This window comes from Thalassophryne amazonica, chromosome 20, assembly GCF_902500255.1.
Source record: "Thalassophryne amazonica chromosome 20, fThaAma1.1, whole genome shotgun sequence".
Classification (NCBI taxonomy): Eukaryota; Metazoa; Chordata; class Actinopteri; order Batrachoidiformes; family Batrachoididae; genus Thalassophryne; species Thalassophryne amazonica.
In genome coordinates this window covers 25,443,320-25,458,847 of record NC_047122.1, presented here as the reverse complement: position 1 = coordinate 25,458,847, position 15,528 = coordinate 25,443,320, and the positions used below count along the sequence as shown (strand labels likewise).

The window sequence follows — 15,528 nt, the reverse complement described above, 5'->3', positions numbered from 1 at the left end:
TGGATTTCTGTTAGCGGCGGATCTCTCACAGCGCCACGGTGCCGTGAGGCTTCTTCACGCCGACGTTGAAACTTCTGCACTTGTTCGCCAAATGCACCAAGTGTAATCACAGCGGCCACCGCGTTGTGATCCAGAATGGCCACGGGACACAAAATGACGTGACCGATACGTCACATGAAAACCCTCTATAAGACAATAAAAAGGTGCTTTTGTAAGAGATGCAAACTGACGTAAATCCACAAATTACAGTTGGCGCGCGCAATGCATGCTGGGATAGTGTCTTCTCTCTGATGTCTAGGCAGCGTCCCGGATGTGATGACAGTTTTGCGGAGGGCTAAATTTTAGCTGTAAATTTGTCATTTTTAAACTAAGATTTCTCCGTTGAATGACAGAGCTGGGCTTGCAGATTTACTTTACTACATTCAGAAGGATCTTATGTGTAAATATAAGTCATTTTTTGGTCCAAAGATCTGACTGCATTTATTTCAATGCAGGTCTACTTTAAGAGAGTGACACAAATGCGCAGGGGCAGGTACATTCAGAACATCACCATCACTTAAAATCAAATCAAATAAAATGGAACAGTGGTCTGATACAAACGCGTTACCCACAAATAAATTTTCAATCTATACATTATATGTAAGAACAAGATTCAACGTATGTCCATGAATATGAGTGGCACCTGTAACTTGTTGGCTTAAGTTAAAACCATCAATTAAATCTAAAAACTCTCTAGATAAGGGTTTAGACGAACAGCAAACATGCAAACTAAAATCACCAACAATTAAAGGGTCCCTGCCACGCTATGACGTTTTTACATATTCTTGAAGAATAAAAAAAAGTTTTTTCCACATGTTGTCTTTGTTTTTTTAACCATAAAATTACACTGAACAAGTATTTAGACGTTTCGTTACCCATCTGAGAATTTGAATTTACCGCCTCTGAGTTGACCTACTTTTTCGCTACGACGGATTTGACGTCATTCGAATAGACGTCTCTCAGCGTGGCTCTGTTTACCAACACAACAGACACGGACAGCGAAGGCATAGTGTGCGATTATAGCGAAGATTTAAGTGACATCTCGATTGTTTTTGAAGAAGATGAGGAAGTTTCTGATGAAAGGAAGCCACGGTAAAAATAATGGGCGGCTACAAGCCGTGTATGTTCCAGCTGAACGCGACAGAAAGAGGATGAAGTGCAGCTGACAGCAGCAGCGTTGAGGAGGACGATATAAGCTGCTGAATGGTTTGTTCACTCACCACCTTTTCTTATAAACGATCATTTATTCCTGGCACGGTGTGTTTGTATGTGTATGAAAAAATTATTTCAGCAGCACAGCGTGCTTAAACTCAGGAGTTTGTTCTAAATTCACTGAAAATAAAGTTTCTGTATATTCTGTATAGATTTAATCATTTATAAGTCAGTTTCTTGTGATTGCTAATTCTTCACTATTTATTCAAAGCAAATGATTGCAAATCTTTATCTGAAAAGCTGTAGATCCACATGGGATGGGGAAAAAGATTTCTAAATAAAAGAAAATTTTACTTCTATATCTGTTGTCAAATTTTATCAGGCATAATATTGTAGAAAAATGTTTATGCGAAATGAAGACTTTCCTGTCTAAAATACACAAACAGAACATCTTTAATCATAAATTGTATCACATCTAATCTACTTTGAATGAACAGACATCTGAACAAAAAACAGGCTGTTCAGTTTACATGCATATGTATATTTGGAAAACACAAAAATGTCAATGTTCTGTTTTTTTTTTTTTTTTCTTTTCTTTTCAGGTGCTCATGTGAACACAGTCAGCTGATGCCACTCGTGATCGAGTCTTGCTGTTGCAGGGAAATTTCTGCAGTCTTGGCGGAGATGCAACGTGGTGGCGAAAATCCTCAATGTGTCACACAGCTGGCTAGTTTCTCGATTGTGTGTTTGGATGCAGATGTCCTCAGAGTGGCACACTATGCCTACATGATGCTCCACAGTACGAGTCAGCACATGAAATACACTCAACAAAAATATAAACGCAACACTTTTGGTTTTGCTCCCATTTTGTATGAGATGAACTCAAAGATCTAAAACTTTTTCCACATACACAATATCACCATTTCCCTCAAATATTGTTCACAAACCAGTCTAAATCTGTGATAGTGAGCACTTCTCCTTTGCTGAGATAATCCATCCCACCTCACAGGTGTGCCATATCAAGATGCTGATTAGACACCATGATTAGTGCACAGGCGTGCCTTAGACTGCCCACAATAAAAGTCCACTCTGAAAGGTGCAGTTTTATCACACAGCACAATGCCACAGATGTCGCAAGATTTGAGGGAGCGTGCAATTGGCATGCTGACAGCAGGAATGTCAACCAGAGCTGTTGCTCGTGTATTGAATGTTCATTTCTCTACCATAAGCCGTCTCCAAAGGCTTTTCAGAGAATTTGGCAGTACATCCAACCAGCCTCACAACCGCAGACCACGTGTAACCACACCAGCCCAGGACCTCCACATCCAGCATGTTCACCTCCAAGATCGTCTGAGACCAGCCACTCGGACAGCTGCTGAAACAATCGGTTTGCATAACCAAAGAATTTCTGCACAAACTGTCAGAGCGGTTTTCAGATGTCAATGTTGTGGATCGAGTGGCCAATGGTGGTGGTGGGGTTATGGTATGGGCAGGCGTCTGTTATGGATGAAGAACACAGGTGCATTTTATTGATGGCATTTTGAATGCACAGAGATACCGTGACGAGATCCTGAGGCCCATTGTTGTGCCATACATCCAAGAACATCATCTCATGTTGCAGCAGGATAATGCACGGCCCCATGTTGCAAGGATCTGTACACAATTCTTGGAAGCTGAAAATGTCCCAATTCTTGCATGGCCGGCATACTCACCGGACATGTCACCCATTGAGCATGTTTGGGATGCTCTGGACCGTCGTATACGACAGCGTGTACCAGTTCCTGCCAATATCCAGCAACTTCGCACAGCCATTGAAGAGGAGTGAACCAACATTCCACAGGCCACAATTGACAACCTGATCAACTCTATGCGAAGGAGATGTGCTGCACTGCATGAGGCAAATGGTGGTCACACCAGATACTGACTGGTATCCCCCCCCAATAAAACAAAACTGCACCTTTCAGAGTGGCCTTTTATTGTGGACAGTCTAAGGCACACCTGTGCACTAATCATGGTGTCTAATCAGCATCTTGATATGGCACACCTGTGAGGTGGGATGGATTATCTCAGCAAAGGAGAAGTGCTCACTATCACAGATTTAGACTGGTTTGTGAACAATATTTGAGGGAAATGGTGATATTGTGCATGTGGAAAAAGTTTTAGATCTTTGAGTTCATCTCATACAAAATGGGAGTAAAACCAAAAGTGTTGCGTTTATATTTTGTTGAGTGTAGTTAGAAAGTTTCATTTACATGGTTTATAGAAAAAAGTAAAAAATATTCAAATACAAAAAGAATGAACTGTTGTTTTAAATGGTAAATGGACTGCATTTATATAGCGCTTTTCCATCTGCATCAGATGCTCAAAGCGCTTTACAATCATGCTTCCATCTGCATCAGATGCTCAAAGCGCTTTACAATCATGCCTCACATTCACCCCAATGTCAGGGTGCTGTCGTACAAGGCGCTCACTACACACCAGGAGCAATAGGGGATTAAAGGCCTTGCCCACGGGCCCTTAGTGATTTTCCAGTCAGGCGGGGATTTGAACCCATGATCTTCTGGACTCAAGCCCAACACCTTAACCACTAGACCATCACATAAATCTATGCTATTTTTTTGTTGCAGAAAGTATCATATCGCATATCGGCAATTTGTGCGGTTGTGCTGGGGACACTTGGGAAGGCAAGAAGAGTGCCACTACCAGCTAGTGTTGTATTCAAAAGTACTTTTCCATCACCATCATCCGATTACACTGGCTTCCAGTTTCCTCCTCTGGAGTGAGGGGTTGGGCTCATCGGTGGTACCTGGTCCGCTTGGCAGCATCAGCCTCAGCTTTGTCCGTTCACGTTGGCTGCTCATTGGAGGAGAATCATTGGTGGGGATTTCTGGTCTGTTTGGTGTTTTGCAGATCTGAAGAACCTCTTTTGCTAAGTCACTCATATAGACTGAATAAAATGTTTTTTAACAAATTGTAAAACACTTCTCATTTGAATGAAACAATGTGAAACTTATGTGAAATTGTATTTTTATTCATTTTATCATGCTATATAAAAATATACAGATAAGTCTGTTTTGTTTTGTTTTTGTTTTTCTTAATTTTCCACATATCACATGTTGGATATGTGGCTAACTTTCTCACTGTGAATCCTCCTCTTTTCCCCTAAGGAAAGTATATTCTGAACCTTGGTCTCTCTTGCTTTGTCTGCTTTTGTTGTCTCCCTGCATTTTCATTCAAATGAAGGGTTGCCACCAAAGTCCTAAAACAGACGTTAAAACAAAATTAATAAAAACATTGCTTATATACATTCAAAAATGCCTCAAGCAGACCAAACTCAAAGGGGTGACCCTCTGCTTGGGCCATGCTACTGACAGTACAAATATACAGGAAATTTTGGGATTCCATGCTGATGTCCAGGACGGGAGGCTAGCTGAGGAGAAGAGAGGAAGGGGTAATTAGTAATTACTTTTAATTGTCATGCTATTTTATTTGTCTAAAATTAAATGTCCAAGGTTGTTTATAATGTTAATCAAGAAGGTATCTAATCTGAAACAACAACAGATAAGTTATGGTTTTATTTTAATTTTACAGATGAACATCAAAGATTTCTAAAGAATGTTTTTTGTAATTTAAAACTATTTTAATTACAAGTTTTTTGTTTTACTTCAAAATGTGCAGTAATCAAATTGAAGTAAAAAGAATATACATTTGTAAGGTTTTTTTTTTTTTTTTTTAGAAAACTGCTGTGTATAAATTAGCAGTTCTGATGTTCCTCTGACTCACATTTCTACACTCTTTCATGTTTTAGCCTGATGCCTCATTTCATTTGGCTTTAAAGTAATGCTGTAACAAAGATTAAAAAAAATCTTGAGCTTTTCTTCACAAAATTTGGCCCTCAAAATGCAGGAAATGGTGTTTCAAAGGGTTACAAATGTCAGAATTTTCTTCCTACAATACTCACACCTGCAGTGCTTGCCGTGCAGCTATGCCACTTTAAATTCTCCCCTATGCTGTGAAAAAATCCTGGAGAGAACCCTGTCTGTTTTGGTTTCTTTACATGTGTAGATTATGTGTGTTTTTATGACATCTGGTGATAATTTCATGTCAATAGCACCTTTAGAAATATATTTACTGTAAAAAATGGTGACATGTTCAATACTTATTTTACCCGCTGTGCATGTTTGAAATAGCTTCATGATGAAGTGCAGCAGAGAAGTTTTTTGTTTGTTTGTTTTTTTTTGTTTTTTTTAACAAAACTGATCAAATCGAAGTTTGCGTCTCCAATTGCCTTCTAGCAATTTTAATTTTAAAAATCCTGAATATTGTTTTTGTTTTTTTGATTACCTAAAAAATTTCAAACATGTAAAAGCTCGAGGGGTTCGCAAACGTGTGTGTGTGTGTGTATGTATGTATGTATATATATATACACACACACACACAGTTTTGGTAGAAAGCCCAGTTTATAAAAAATAAAACTTTTACAGATTATCCAGGTCATTGTTTTTTCTTTTTTTTTTATATTTTTAATACATAAATTTGAATGATTCTGTTTTATGTAAACGTTTCTGTGCAGGTGGTATTTTCTAGGGTATCTCGAGTTTGCAAGAATGATAACGGCGGCTCTCCCAGAGTTCTGGAACGGTACTGGACTTCATTCCTTAAGGTGATTTTCCACAACTTTCTTAAGTGAAATACTCACTTGGACACTTGCAGTGATAAATTTCTTTAACATGGATTTTTGGTGTTCAGGCTCGATTAAACTGCTCGGTCCCTGGAGATTCTTTCTTCTACTTCGATGTTCTTCAGTCTCTCACCAACGTCCTGCAGATCAACCAGAGACCTGCTGTTGTCGGACTCTTCACCACACAGTCCAACAGGTACACGCTTTAAGGTGGAGCCATTTTTAATGTGTGAAAGGTTTAGGCACGTGAGGAAATTTTTGTAGACTGTTTTCCAAAATGGCAACAATAAATAAATAAATGTTATTTTTGGAGGACATGTTTAGAGAATTTAAATTAAACCATGTCATATTTTTCAAGTATGATTCACAAAATGTAAAAATGTAACAAAAAATATATATTTTTGAGGATTAATTTTATAAAACATTAAAACAAACAAGCAGACATTTAGAAAATATAAATGAATAAATAAAATGGATATTTTTGGAGTATTCCTGTGCTGGTTGGGCATGTAGATTAGTGGGTTAAGAAGTTGGGCTTCTAAGATGTAGACCTGGGTCCTTGGACAAGAATTCTTTTGGATGACCCCAATCCACCAAGCTGGAAATGGGTACTGGTCTTTGCTAGAGAAGTAACCTGCAATGGACTGGCGTCCCAGCCGGAGGGATCGTGGACTCTCCTCTGGGTCAGGCTGCAGAATCTTGGCATAAACACCAACGGGCCTCAGGTCTGACGTAGGACTTATTCTCCCTGTGCTTGGAACAATGTTCAGCAGAAATGTAGACGAGTGGATGGGAGAGTGAGTTACTCGATTATTAAAATAAATAAATCACATGTTGCACTTCCCTACCGGCGTCTGGGGAAATTTTTTGGTAAATTATTCTGGAGTCCGTATGAAAAGGAAGACATGCTGAACACTGACACCTGTTGCATGGTTAAGGAATCCATATCAAAAATGTTGAATTTCATGTTAAAAGGCTGCAGAGTCTGGATGTGCACTGGAACCTACACAGGCTGTGCTTCAGAAACAATTTAAAAATGGGATATTTTGAGAAGATAGTTTTAGAAGTTGGGAATTTTTAATTATTTTGACTGGTGAAGCAGGGTGCTGTAACCAGTCCCGTGTGTGTCTGTCTGTCCTTCTGTCTGTGAATAAGATGAGTACATGACTGGACAGATTTTTACCAAACTTGGTGGAAATATTGCGTGGGCAGACATCTCGAGGATCAGACAAAAGTGAAGTCCAACAAAACATTGGATGGAAAGCACTTTTTCTGCCATATCTCCATAACCAGTAGGGCTAGAGAGATGAGCTAAACTTTATATTGCTCAGCAATTGATTGATTGGTAACATGAACTGTCGGACACTGATATAGCTCAGTGTACAGCACCCGTAGGGCTTGCATCATCCTTCTGATGCCTTTTATGTTAAATTTTTTTTTTTCTTTTTTTTACTCACATGCACAGCAATGTGGGTCTGTGCAATGAATGAGCCGTCTGTCATCGTTGTTATGCGCATGAACCCTACGCCAGTTTTTCCCTGGCACTATAGTTTCACTAAGTATGGACATAGAGATTCCATGTGCAGCAGCATCTTTTGTCTGGATGATTGCTAGATGATGACATTATATCCATGTGTTTTTTTTTTTGGGGGGGGGGGGGGGGGTAAAAACCTGTTGTTTGACAAAAACTTTGACATTGACTATAACTTTAATACTTTATGAAATAGAGTTTTGATATTCACTGAAAGTACATTATTCAATTATGACCTTGTGATGAGGGAAAACAAAACAAACTTTTTTTTTTGTTTTCATAAAACTTTATTTTAATAGGGACTGAGCAAGCTAGAAGGCAGGTGAGACCATACTGTGCTTTTGGTTATAGTTTTGATGTGGCCTCAAACAGACCCTTGGAATTGATCGGATGATACATAGTAATAGGTTTGTTACATGATATGAGACAAGATATGACATGGTGGTCATGGATTAGTGATTTTGGGGGACAGATCTATTTTGAGAACTTTGATTTCACATTTTGAGCATATATTATATGGAAGGTGATTTAGAATCAAGTTGTATCAATAACCATCTATAGCCACCAATTTTTCCCAGATGTGTTACTAAGCGTTTAAATGATTACTAGAAAATATTATTTTCATAATTTCTGTGTTTTTGAGAACTTTGATTGCAAGTAATATGTCACTTTATATGTCATAGATTCTTTGAAGCGTGTGTGTGTGTGTGTGCTGGTTGCATGTGAGTCACACGGGTTTCTATTCATGATATTTGGATTTGTATTGTTTTATTTAGTAGCAACTATGAAATAAGAAGAGGAGAAAAAAATAGATATTTAAGAAAGTAAAAAATGTTTCTGAAAAGTGGCACCTGTGTACATGGTATGTTTGTGAAAGTGCGGTTATTTTGGAAGCCTCTGTAGCTCATCTCACCGGAGTCCGGATTCAGTCTGACGGGAATCAAACTTTCTCCATCCTCATGTGGTTTCCACCTGGCTGAAGGTTTCTGCAGCTGGTGTTTTCACTGTGGAAGAACACTCAAACATGAGAAATGAAGTGGGCTTTGAACCAAACCCAGGACTCAAAGACCAGAGTGGATGCTTCCATTTGATATGACAATGACAAGGTCACACTTTGTGCTGACTTACTGTGTCTCTGCAGCATCCCTGGCTCGGCAGTTTGTGCTTTCTACATGGATGACATTGAAAAAGTGTTTAATGGGAAGTTTAAAGAGCAGAGGACAAGCGACTCGTCCTGGACTCCAGTTCCTGATGATCAGGTTCCCAGACCAAGGTGAGGAGCTGAATTTCAGTATAGGATCATTTCAACTCAGCATTAATAAAATGTCTGTTCCAAATTGTCAAAGTAAGTCTTTTTGTATATGTAGATGCTCAGTTTTGGGGGAGACCAGTGATGGCCAATTTAAGCCAATGACGATGACAGTGCTGTCAGTGTTTACTCAATTCTATCTCTGAAATCAATTTAAAGGGAAATACCAGCTATTTTTGAGATTTAGGACAATGATTTATAGCTACCTACCCCCCCCCCCCCCCATTGTTTTTTTACTATTTAATTGCAGCACAAGCTGATTTGAATTTTTTTTGTGGATGTAATTATACCGAGCATCTAACCACAGCATAAAAATGGAGCTCTAACAGATTAACATTTAAAAACGTTCTAATCTGTGTACATGCTGCATGGTTAATGTTGGTGTTTGCAGAAGCTTTTAATCAAAGTGTTGTTGGTTTTTTCCTTCCCAGGCCTGGTGTGTGTGCAGGCGACAGTCCTGCTGCCGACTACAAGTCGTCAGTTCAGTTCCCAGATGATACGCTAACATTCATCAAATCATACCCTCTGATGGATGAGGCGGTTCCATCCATCAATGACCAGCCATGTTTCACTAGGACGTCCAGCAGGTAACGCATACAAACACTGATGTGCAGCTCTTTTTTTTTTTTTTTTTTTGTTGTTGTCATGTTTGGAATTCTAATGATCATACAGACAAATGGTAAAAGAAAACCGAGTAATTGTTTAGTAACACAACAAATGCTCCCATCCAGAGGTCAGGATGAAAATCTCATTCTGTGACCTCTGCAGTCATCAAATCTCAGCCTGTGGTAAGTTTTATTGATGTTTTCGATGGTATTGTCCTCCATCTTCTGAACGCCACAAGTGAATATGTTTTGAAAGAACAGTGCTCGCTCTAGTTCCGGACATGTATAGAATTAATGCGAAAGGAGGTTTAAGTTGCTGGTGATGTAGTTGTCGTGTCCTGATGGTGGCACGAACAAAACTGTCATGTTAGGAACACAAAAGCCAAGCCACCCACAGAGAACTCCTAGTTTGAGGAAAAAACATGACATTTTTAGTCTTACACAGGTTCAGTGCACAGGTAAGAGTCCAAGGAGGTGACGTCCACAGAGCAATCCGAAATAGAGAAACAAGCCACAGGCAAAAGGTCATATGCCAAAAGTCTGTTCAAACTGTTCAGATAGTTCAAACTAATGCTTAACAGCACTCAGTAGGTTAAAAACACAGAGAGAGCAAAACGGGGGAAACACAATGAAGAAAAACAACACGTTTTCTATGAAACAAAGACAATCTGGCACAGTGGCTGTGCCCCAATTCAGGTGGTGCATTCTTTAAACAAACAAGATAAAAACACTAAATTTGAGGGAAATTATCTTGCTGCATGGACAGATGATTAGACTTGACAAGATGTCTTGAATTAAGATTGTTAAATCTAGAAATAAGCATGCCGAAAAAAGAAATTAACACTTTAAACAAGATAAATTATATAACACTCCTAAATCTTTTGTTTGTTTGTTTTGTTTTGTTTTTATCTTGATAAGAACCAAATAATTTGCAGTGCATGGGCCAGACAGTCTAATTTTAGAATTGGTTTGGCCTCCACAGTTTCTGAAGGCCAAACCTTTACAGAACGCATCTTTCAAAGGATGTAGCCCCTGAGTTTGGACAAAGCAACAGAGACATGAAACCTGGCTTGAAATGTGTGCGGGAAGCCGAGGGCCAGCATGGAATAGGTGTGGGAAGAAGTAAAGGAAATGTGAAGTAACAAAAAGAAACGGGGGCAGTGCCCGACCAAAATAAAATGGGAAAGTAAAAAGTCTCACACATCTCTGTAAGGAGAATCTGTCCAGAGCAAGCCAGGTCTCATCTTCTCAGTTACAGGCATTTTCTGCACCAACAACAGAATAGCAGTAATGAAACTGACTGAACAAAAATCAATTCCTGATTGTCATCTTTGCTTTGATGAACATCTCATAAATTGGTCCTGAGATTTCTTTTGTATAAGAAAATGATATAAGATCAGAAATATGATCCAAAATTAAAAGAATAAATTTGCTCCCCCACCAAAGCAGTGGACATATGTGAGTGTTTAAAGCCCAGGTTACACGTAGACGGTTTTGTCCGCGGGTAGTACGTAGACCGAAGTTCGCGGTAGTTCTGGCTGTTTTCGCGGTGGAAAGGGGCGGAGCATTTCGCCGGCGTTTTGAGCTCCGTACTAGCCGCAAATACGCGGATAAAACGCCGCTAAATCCGTCGAATAAAGCAGAGTTTTGACGCCGTAGCATCCGGCACACGTCAGGCAACGGGGGTTAATACTCAGTTCTATCCTTTACAATCGCAGGTTAAGACGTGCGTGAGAACGGCGGTGTTCTGTTGCCGCCGATAATGCCCTGTGTATTCGCTGGATTTATCCAGGCAAATCCTGCGTTACTCCAGGAACTTTTGCTTATAGGCACCGCCCCCAGAGTATAATAGGCTGAAGCAGCTGTCAGTGCAGGGGGAGGGAGTGACAGGGAGCTCACCTCTCAGCCTTTTCTCTTTTTCCCCTCCTCAGCGTATTGCTCGTTTCCACCACAGGGCTACCCCTGAACCAGACCTCTGGGTAAGTCCTTGCCGCTACCAGTTTTCTTTTAGGAGGCATACTGGAGCTTCTCTGCAAAAATATCTGGAGCTGGCTGCGAGTGAGAGACCTGCATGCAGCGCGCTAGCGTTTTTATACTGACCGCCGCCTATTGGCCGTTTGGAATGCCGTTAACCGGGAGGTGGCGTTTAGAACAGCGTACTGTCCGCTAGCGCTGCCGTTTTGTCTGCCTCTGTCGCCGGTTAAAACGCCTTTGAGGACGCCGATGTGGGCTCTATCGCCATTTTACATGCCGTTGGTTAGGGATACAACGCCGGCCGCCAATTACGGCGGTGTAAATTGTGGCACTACAGGATGACACGGCGATTAAACAGTATCAAACGCCGTTGTTTGTGTTGTCTCCATCGTCAGGCCACTTCTCCGGAAGCACTCCCGGAATTATTCGACATGGTGAATAATTTTTTCGATGATTCCCGGTGAAGCCGGAACCAAACCACGCCCCCGTACGCCAGCGTTAACTACGGCGTTTGATCCCTAAAACGGCCCGGAGGGAGCAAAATCTCTGCCGGGATGCTTCCGGGAGAATTTACCGTCTATGTGTAAACGGGGCTTAATAGTCGATAATGTGGAATGTGTCTTGGTAAATTTTGAGGTTTTGTCATCTTGACTCAGACGAGCGAGTAGAATCAGTGATTCCAGCTTTCAGGTGGTTCTCTCGCCGTCTCTGCCTCCACGCTCTGAAAACCTCTGACCTCTTTAATCTCCATCTGCAAGGTTCTAATGACTTTCTGATGGATTCTAATTACCCGCCCATAATGGGAAAGCAGCTCTTAATTCGACGTATGAAATAGTTTCTGCTCTCAGAAGGGTCGAGCCGACCCAGATAATGACGATGTCCAAGGAGCTGCGCTGATTTACTGCTGAACCTTTAGCACTCGCTGTGCCGCTCTCAGAGTTTGTATGTGTGTGTGGTTGTGTATTCTACATGAGAGAAACGCACAAATACAGTAAAACAATGAGTAGCATCAGAGGTCATTAGATGTCGTTATAATTGACATCAACGGGCTCCACATAACCAGAGGAGCCATTCGGCCAAGCGAGCAACCAAGATCCACAATTACCCTCCGAAAGCAAGAACCCACAATCTCGAAAAACCAGAGAACCACACAGCGCCCAAACCAAAGGAGTGGTGTCCTTCAGGTGCCCCAGGACACGGGGTGAAATGCAGGCACACCTTCCCAACAACGAGACTCGCCGGGCTACATGCAACTGGAGGAATCGGCCAACTGACTCAGTTCGAACACAGATGAGATGTTTGTCGATCTAACATTTTTCAAGCAAAAACTAAAAAGTGGGAAATGTTTGGACCTCATCTTCTTACTCTGGACTCAGGTGTTGGAAGCTGAAACCCTATAAAAGTTTCAAAGAAAGAAAGCTTTTATGACATCATCATGATCACTGACCTTCTGCTTTGATCTCTCAGGTCCAAGTTGACCCAGGTTGTGGTGGATGTTTCGGCCGGTCCCGACAAGGACCGGACGGTCATCTTCTTGGGCTCTGATGACGGCCGAGTCCTGAAGATTTTGGCGAGCACGCATCCCAACACCAGCTTCAGGTCCAAACTACTGGAGGACATCGACGTCTACAATCCATCTAAGTAAGACCCAGTTTTGTATTCCTTCTTACAGATTGATTTCATATCCATAATCATTATTTATGTGAATTTCTGAACTTTTTTTGGTTATAAACATGATTGATTTTATGTTAAACCCAGACTATATAAGTATACCACTGTACTGGAGAAATTCAAGTACAAAAAGAAAATGACATCAGCATGGATATGAAAACAAAATATATAAATAGTAATTTATAAATATGTACAGATATGAAATTGATTATAATAAGACATTAAAAATCTAAATGAAATCAAAAGCTTGTCGAGACATTTTCTTTCAAAATTTAGTTATCATTAATATTATTGGCAATAACGCGATCAGATATGTAGCGTTTATCTGCTTTGCATCTGTGTGACCAGGTGTAACATCCAGGATCAGGAGGACAGGAGAGTTTTAGGACTGGAACTGGATAAGGACCATCATGCCTTGTTTGTAGCCTTCAGCAGTTGCGTCATCAAAGTGCCGCTGAGCCGCTGCAGCCACCACGGGGCCTGTAAAAAGTAAGACCACATGAAAACTGCAAAAAGTTGCTGCCAGATCACCTGATAGGGACGAACCAAAAAAAAGGAACAGAATGTCGATAGAGGTCAGGTGTAGGGGCGTGCACTGGCACTGCATTCACCACATGCCCTGGGTCCAGAATGGCAACTATTCAGGCAGACAGGTGGTCCATCCCCAACTCTTTAAAGTAACCATCTGTTCACTGACTCTCTGAGTCTGTCTCTCTACACCCAAAGCAATTAAAGGGAATAATGTGATTATTAACCATCAGATGACAAAGTAAAACCTCTTAAATCATTCTAAAGTCAGTTTGAAGCAGACACAAGGCCATTTTAAGCAGAACGGAGGATATAACCCGTGAATCACTACTGACGCTCCTAAATGACATAGGCGCAGCAGCACTTCAGACTCAGGCGTGATGTTGCGGCGCTCTGATTGGTCTCCCATCTTTTATTATGAAATAATTCTGAATTTATGTGGAAATGATTGCTGTACAAAAGGTTCAGATATCTGTCGCTGAGACAGGTGATGACTGGGGTGCAGTTTTAAGCAGAAACCAGGCGATAATCAGTGAATCACCGCTGACACTCAGAAATGACGCATGCACAGTGAAGGCAGGGTGGGCCAATTTTTAGGGGGGACCATTCGGTCAGCAACACAGGCTTAAACATGATGCACGCTGTTGTTCATTTGATTACATTTGAACTCTGATATATTTTAAACAAACTCTCGAGAACTACAACTTGAACGTGTGTGTGTGTGGCATTCTGGTGATTTGTAGTCATGTGATCTTACACATGGAAAAGTGTTTGAAAAACTATGAATTGTATGTTCAGTCATTCCTCCTGTCTGTGTTCTCTCTCTCTTCAGGACCTGTCTGTCCTCGCGTGACCCGTACTGCATCTGGCTGCGGACTGGGAGCTGTGCCAACGTGACACCAGGTTTCAAGTCAGTATCACTCTTTCTTTTTTTAAGCTTTCCATTCTGCCAACATCAGTTTGACAGCTCATAAAGTTGTGCCGGTTCTGGTTGTATATCTGCTGCAGCGAACAAGGTGTTGTGTGTCTGACCGACATAAATCCACCAGGCTGTTCACACTCTGGGACAAAGTAAAAACGATGGATGGTAATGGAAACAAATGTTAAAAGGGATGTTGGCAGGAATGTCTTGTGTGCACTTTAAAATGAATCGTCAGTTGCAGCCTGAATGTAATTAATGTGTCTATAAACTATTGTTAATGTGATGTGCACATTTGTAATGCCTGTCACTCTGTCCATACTGTCTGCCAGAGTAACACTTGATACTTGCACGACAGGTACTCCCCTGGACAGATACATTGTGTGTGTTTTTGGGTTGGGCAAAGCTTTTACATCAGAAGTCCTTCTTGATGCAACTTGATGCTGCATTTACACATAGGCAGGATGTGTTACAAATGTTATTTGCGTCATTGTTGGCACATTCCTGACATTCTTAATGTGACATAACACATCTGAATAGGTTTCTTAGTAGTGTGTGTTGGTGCGTGATATTTGTGATTTTCATAGAGCATGTTTTTGGCTGTCAAAAAATCTTCCATGAATGTCACGCACCACCCTCATTTCGCCTCATGTTGTAGAGGTTGCAATTGAGCGTGTTGATCCGTCTTAATTAGTGGTGATCCTTAATAGAGCGTGACAGCGTTCTTCTCTGACGTGCGCACAATTAAACCCTACTGCACCACATTCAGTTTCATTGCTACAGTATGCTGAAGAAGGACAGTGACGCCAAGTCGGCTAAAAGTTTCGTTCCAGTGCTTATCAGCGCACTCCTGCAGGTGTTCCACCTGCTACTGTGCTTGATGTTTGGGAAAATGAGCAAGATAAAAGCCGCGTGGAGCCACACATCTGGCTCTCTCCATCAGCTCCTCCTCTCTGCGCCACTCCATGGCACAGAGACCAACTAAGCATGCAGTCACAAAGTTCTTCTGCTGTGGATTTTGAGGAGCAAACTGGAGCGATCTGACTTGTTCAGCAACTGATGGTTGGATGAATATGGGAGTGTATGTGGAGACAGTTCACCTCATTCACAAAGTGACAG

The 15,528-nt window shown here is 41.1% G+C and overlaps 1 protein-coding gene across 2 annotated transcripts in view; it reads left to right on the top strand.

Annotated features, from left to right (window-relative positions):
- Positions 1–15,528, top strand: part of LOC117501549 (semaphorin-6D-like) — a 187,857-nt gene that overhangs the window by 122,361 nt on the left and 49,968 nt on the right. For both annotated transcript variants that reach the window (XM_034160443.1, XM_034160442.1), the window contains exons 12-18: positions 5,765–5,854; positions 5,941–6,068; positions 8,545–8,676; positions 9,144–9,299; positions 12,759–12,932; positions 13,311–13,451; positions 14,323–14,400. In XM_034160443.1, coding sequence (XP_034016334.1) covers positions 5,765–5,854; positions 5,941–6,068; positions 8,545–8,676; positions 9,144–9,299; positions 12,759–12,932; positions 13,311–13,451; positions 14,323–14,400 — 899 coding nt within the window. The remainder of the gene's footprint in view (positions 1–5,764; positions 5,855–5,940; positions 6,069–8,544; positions 8,677–9,143; positions 9,300–12,758; positions 12,933–13,310; positions 13,452–14,322; positions 14,401–15,528) is intronic.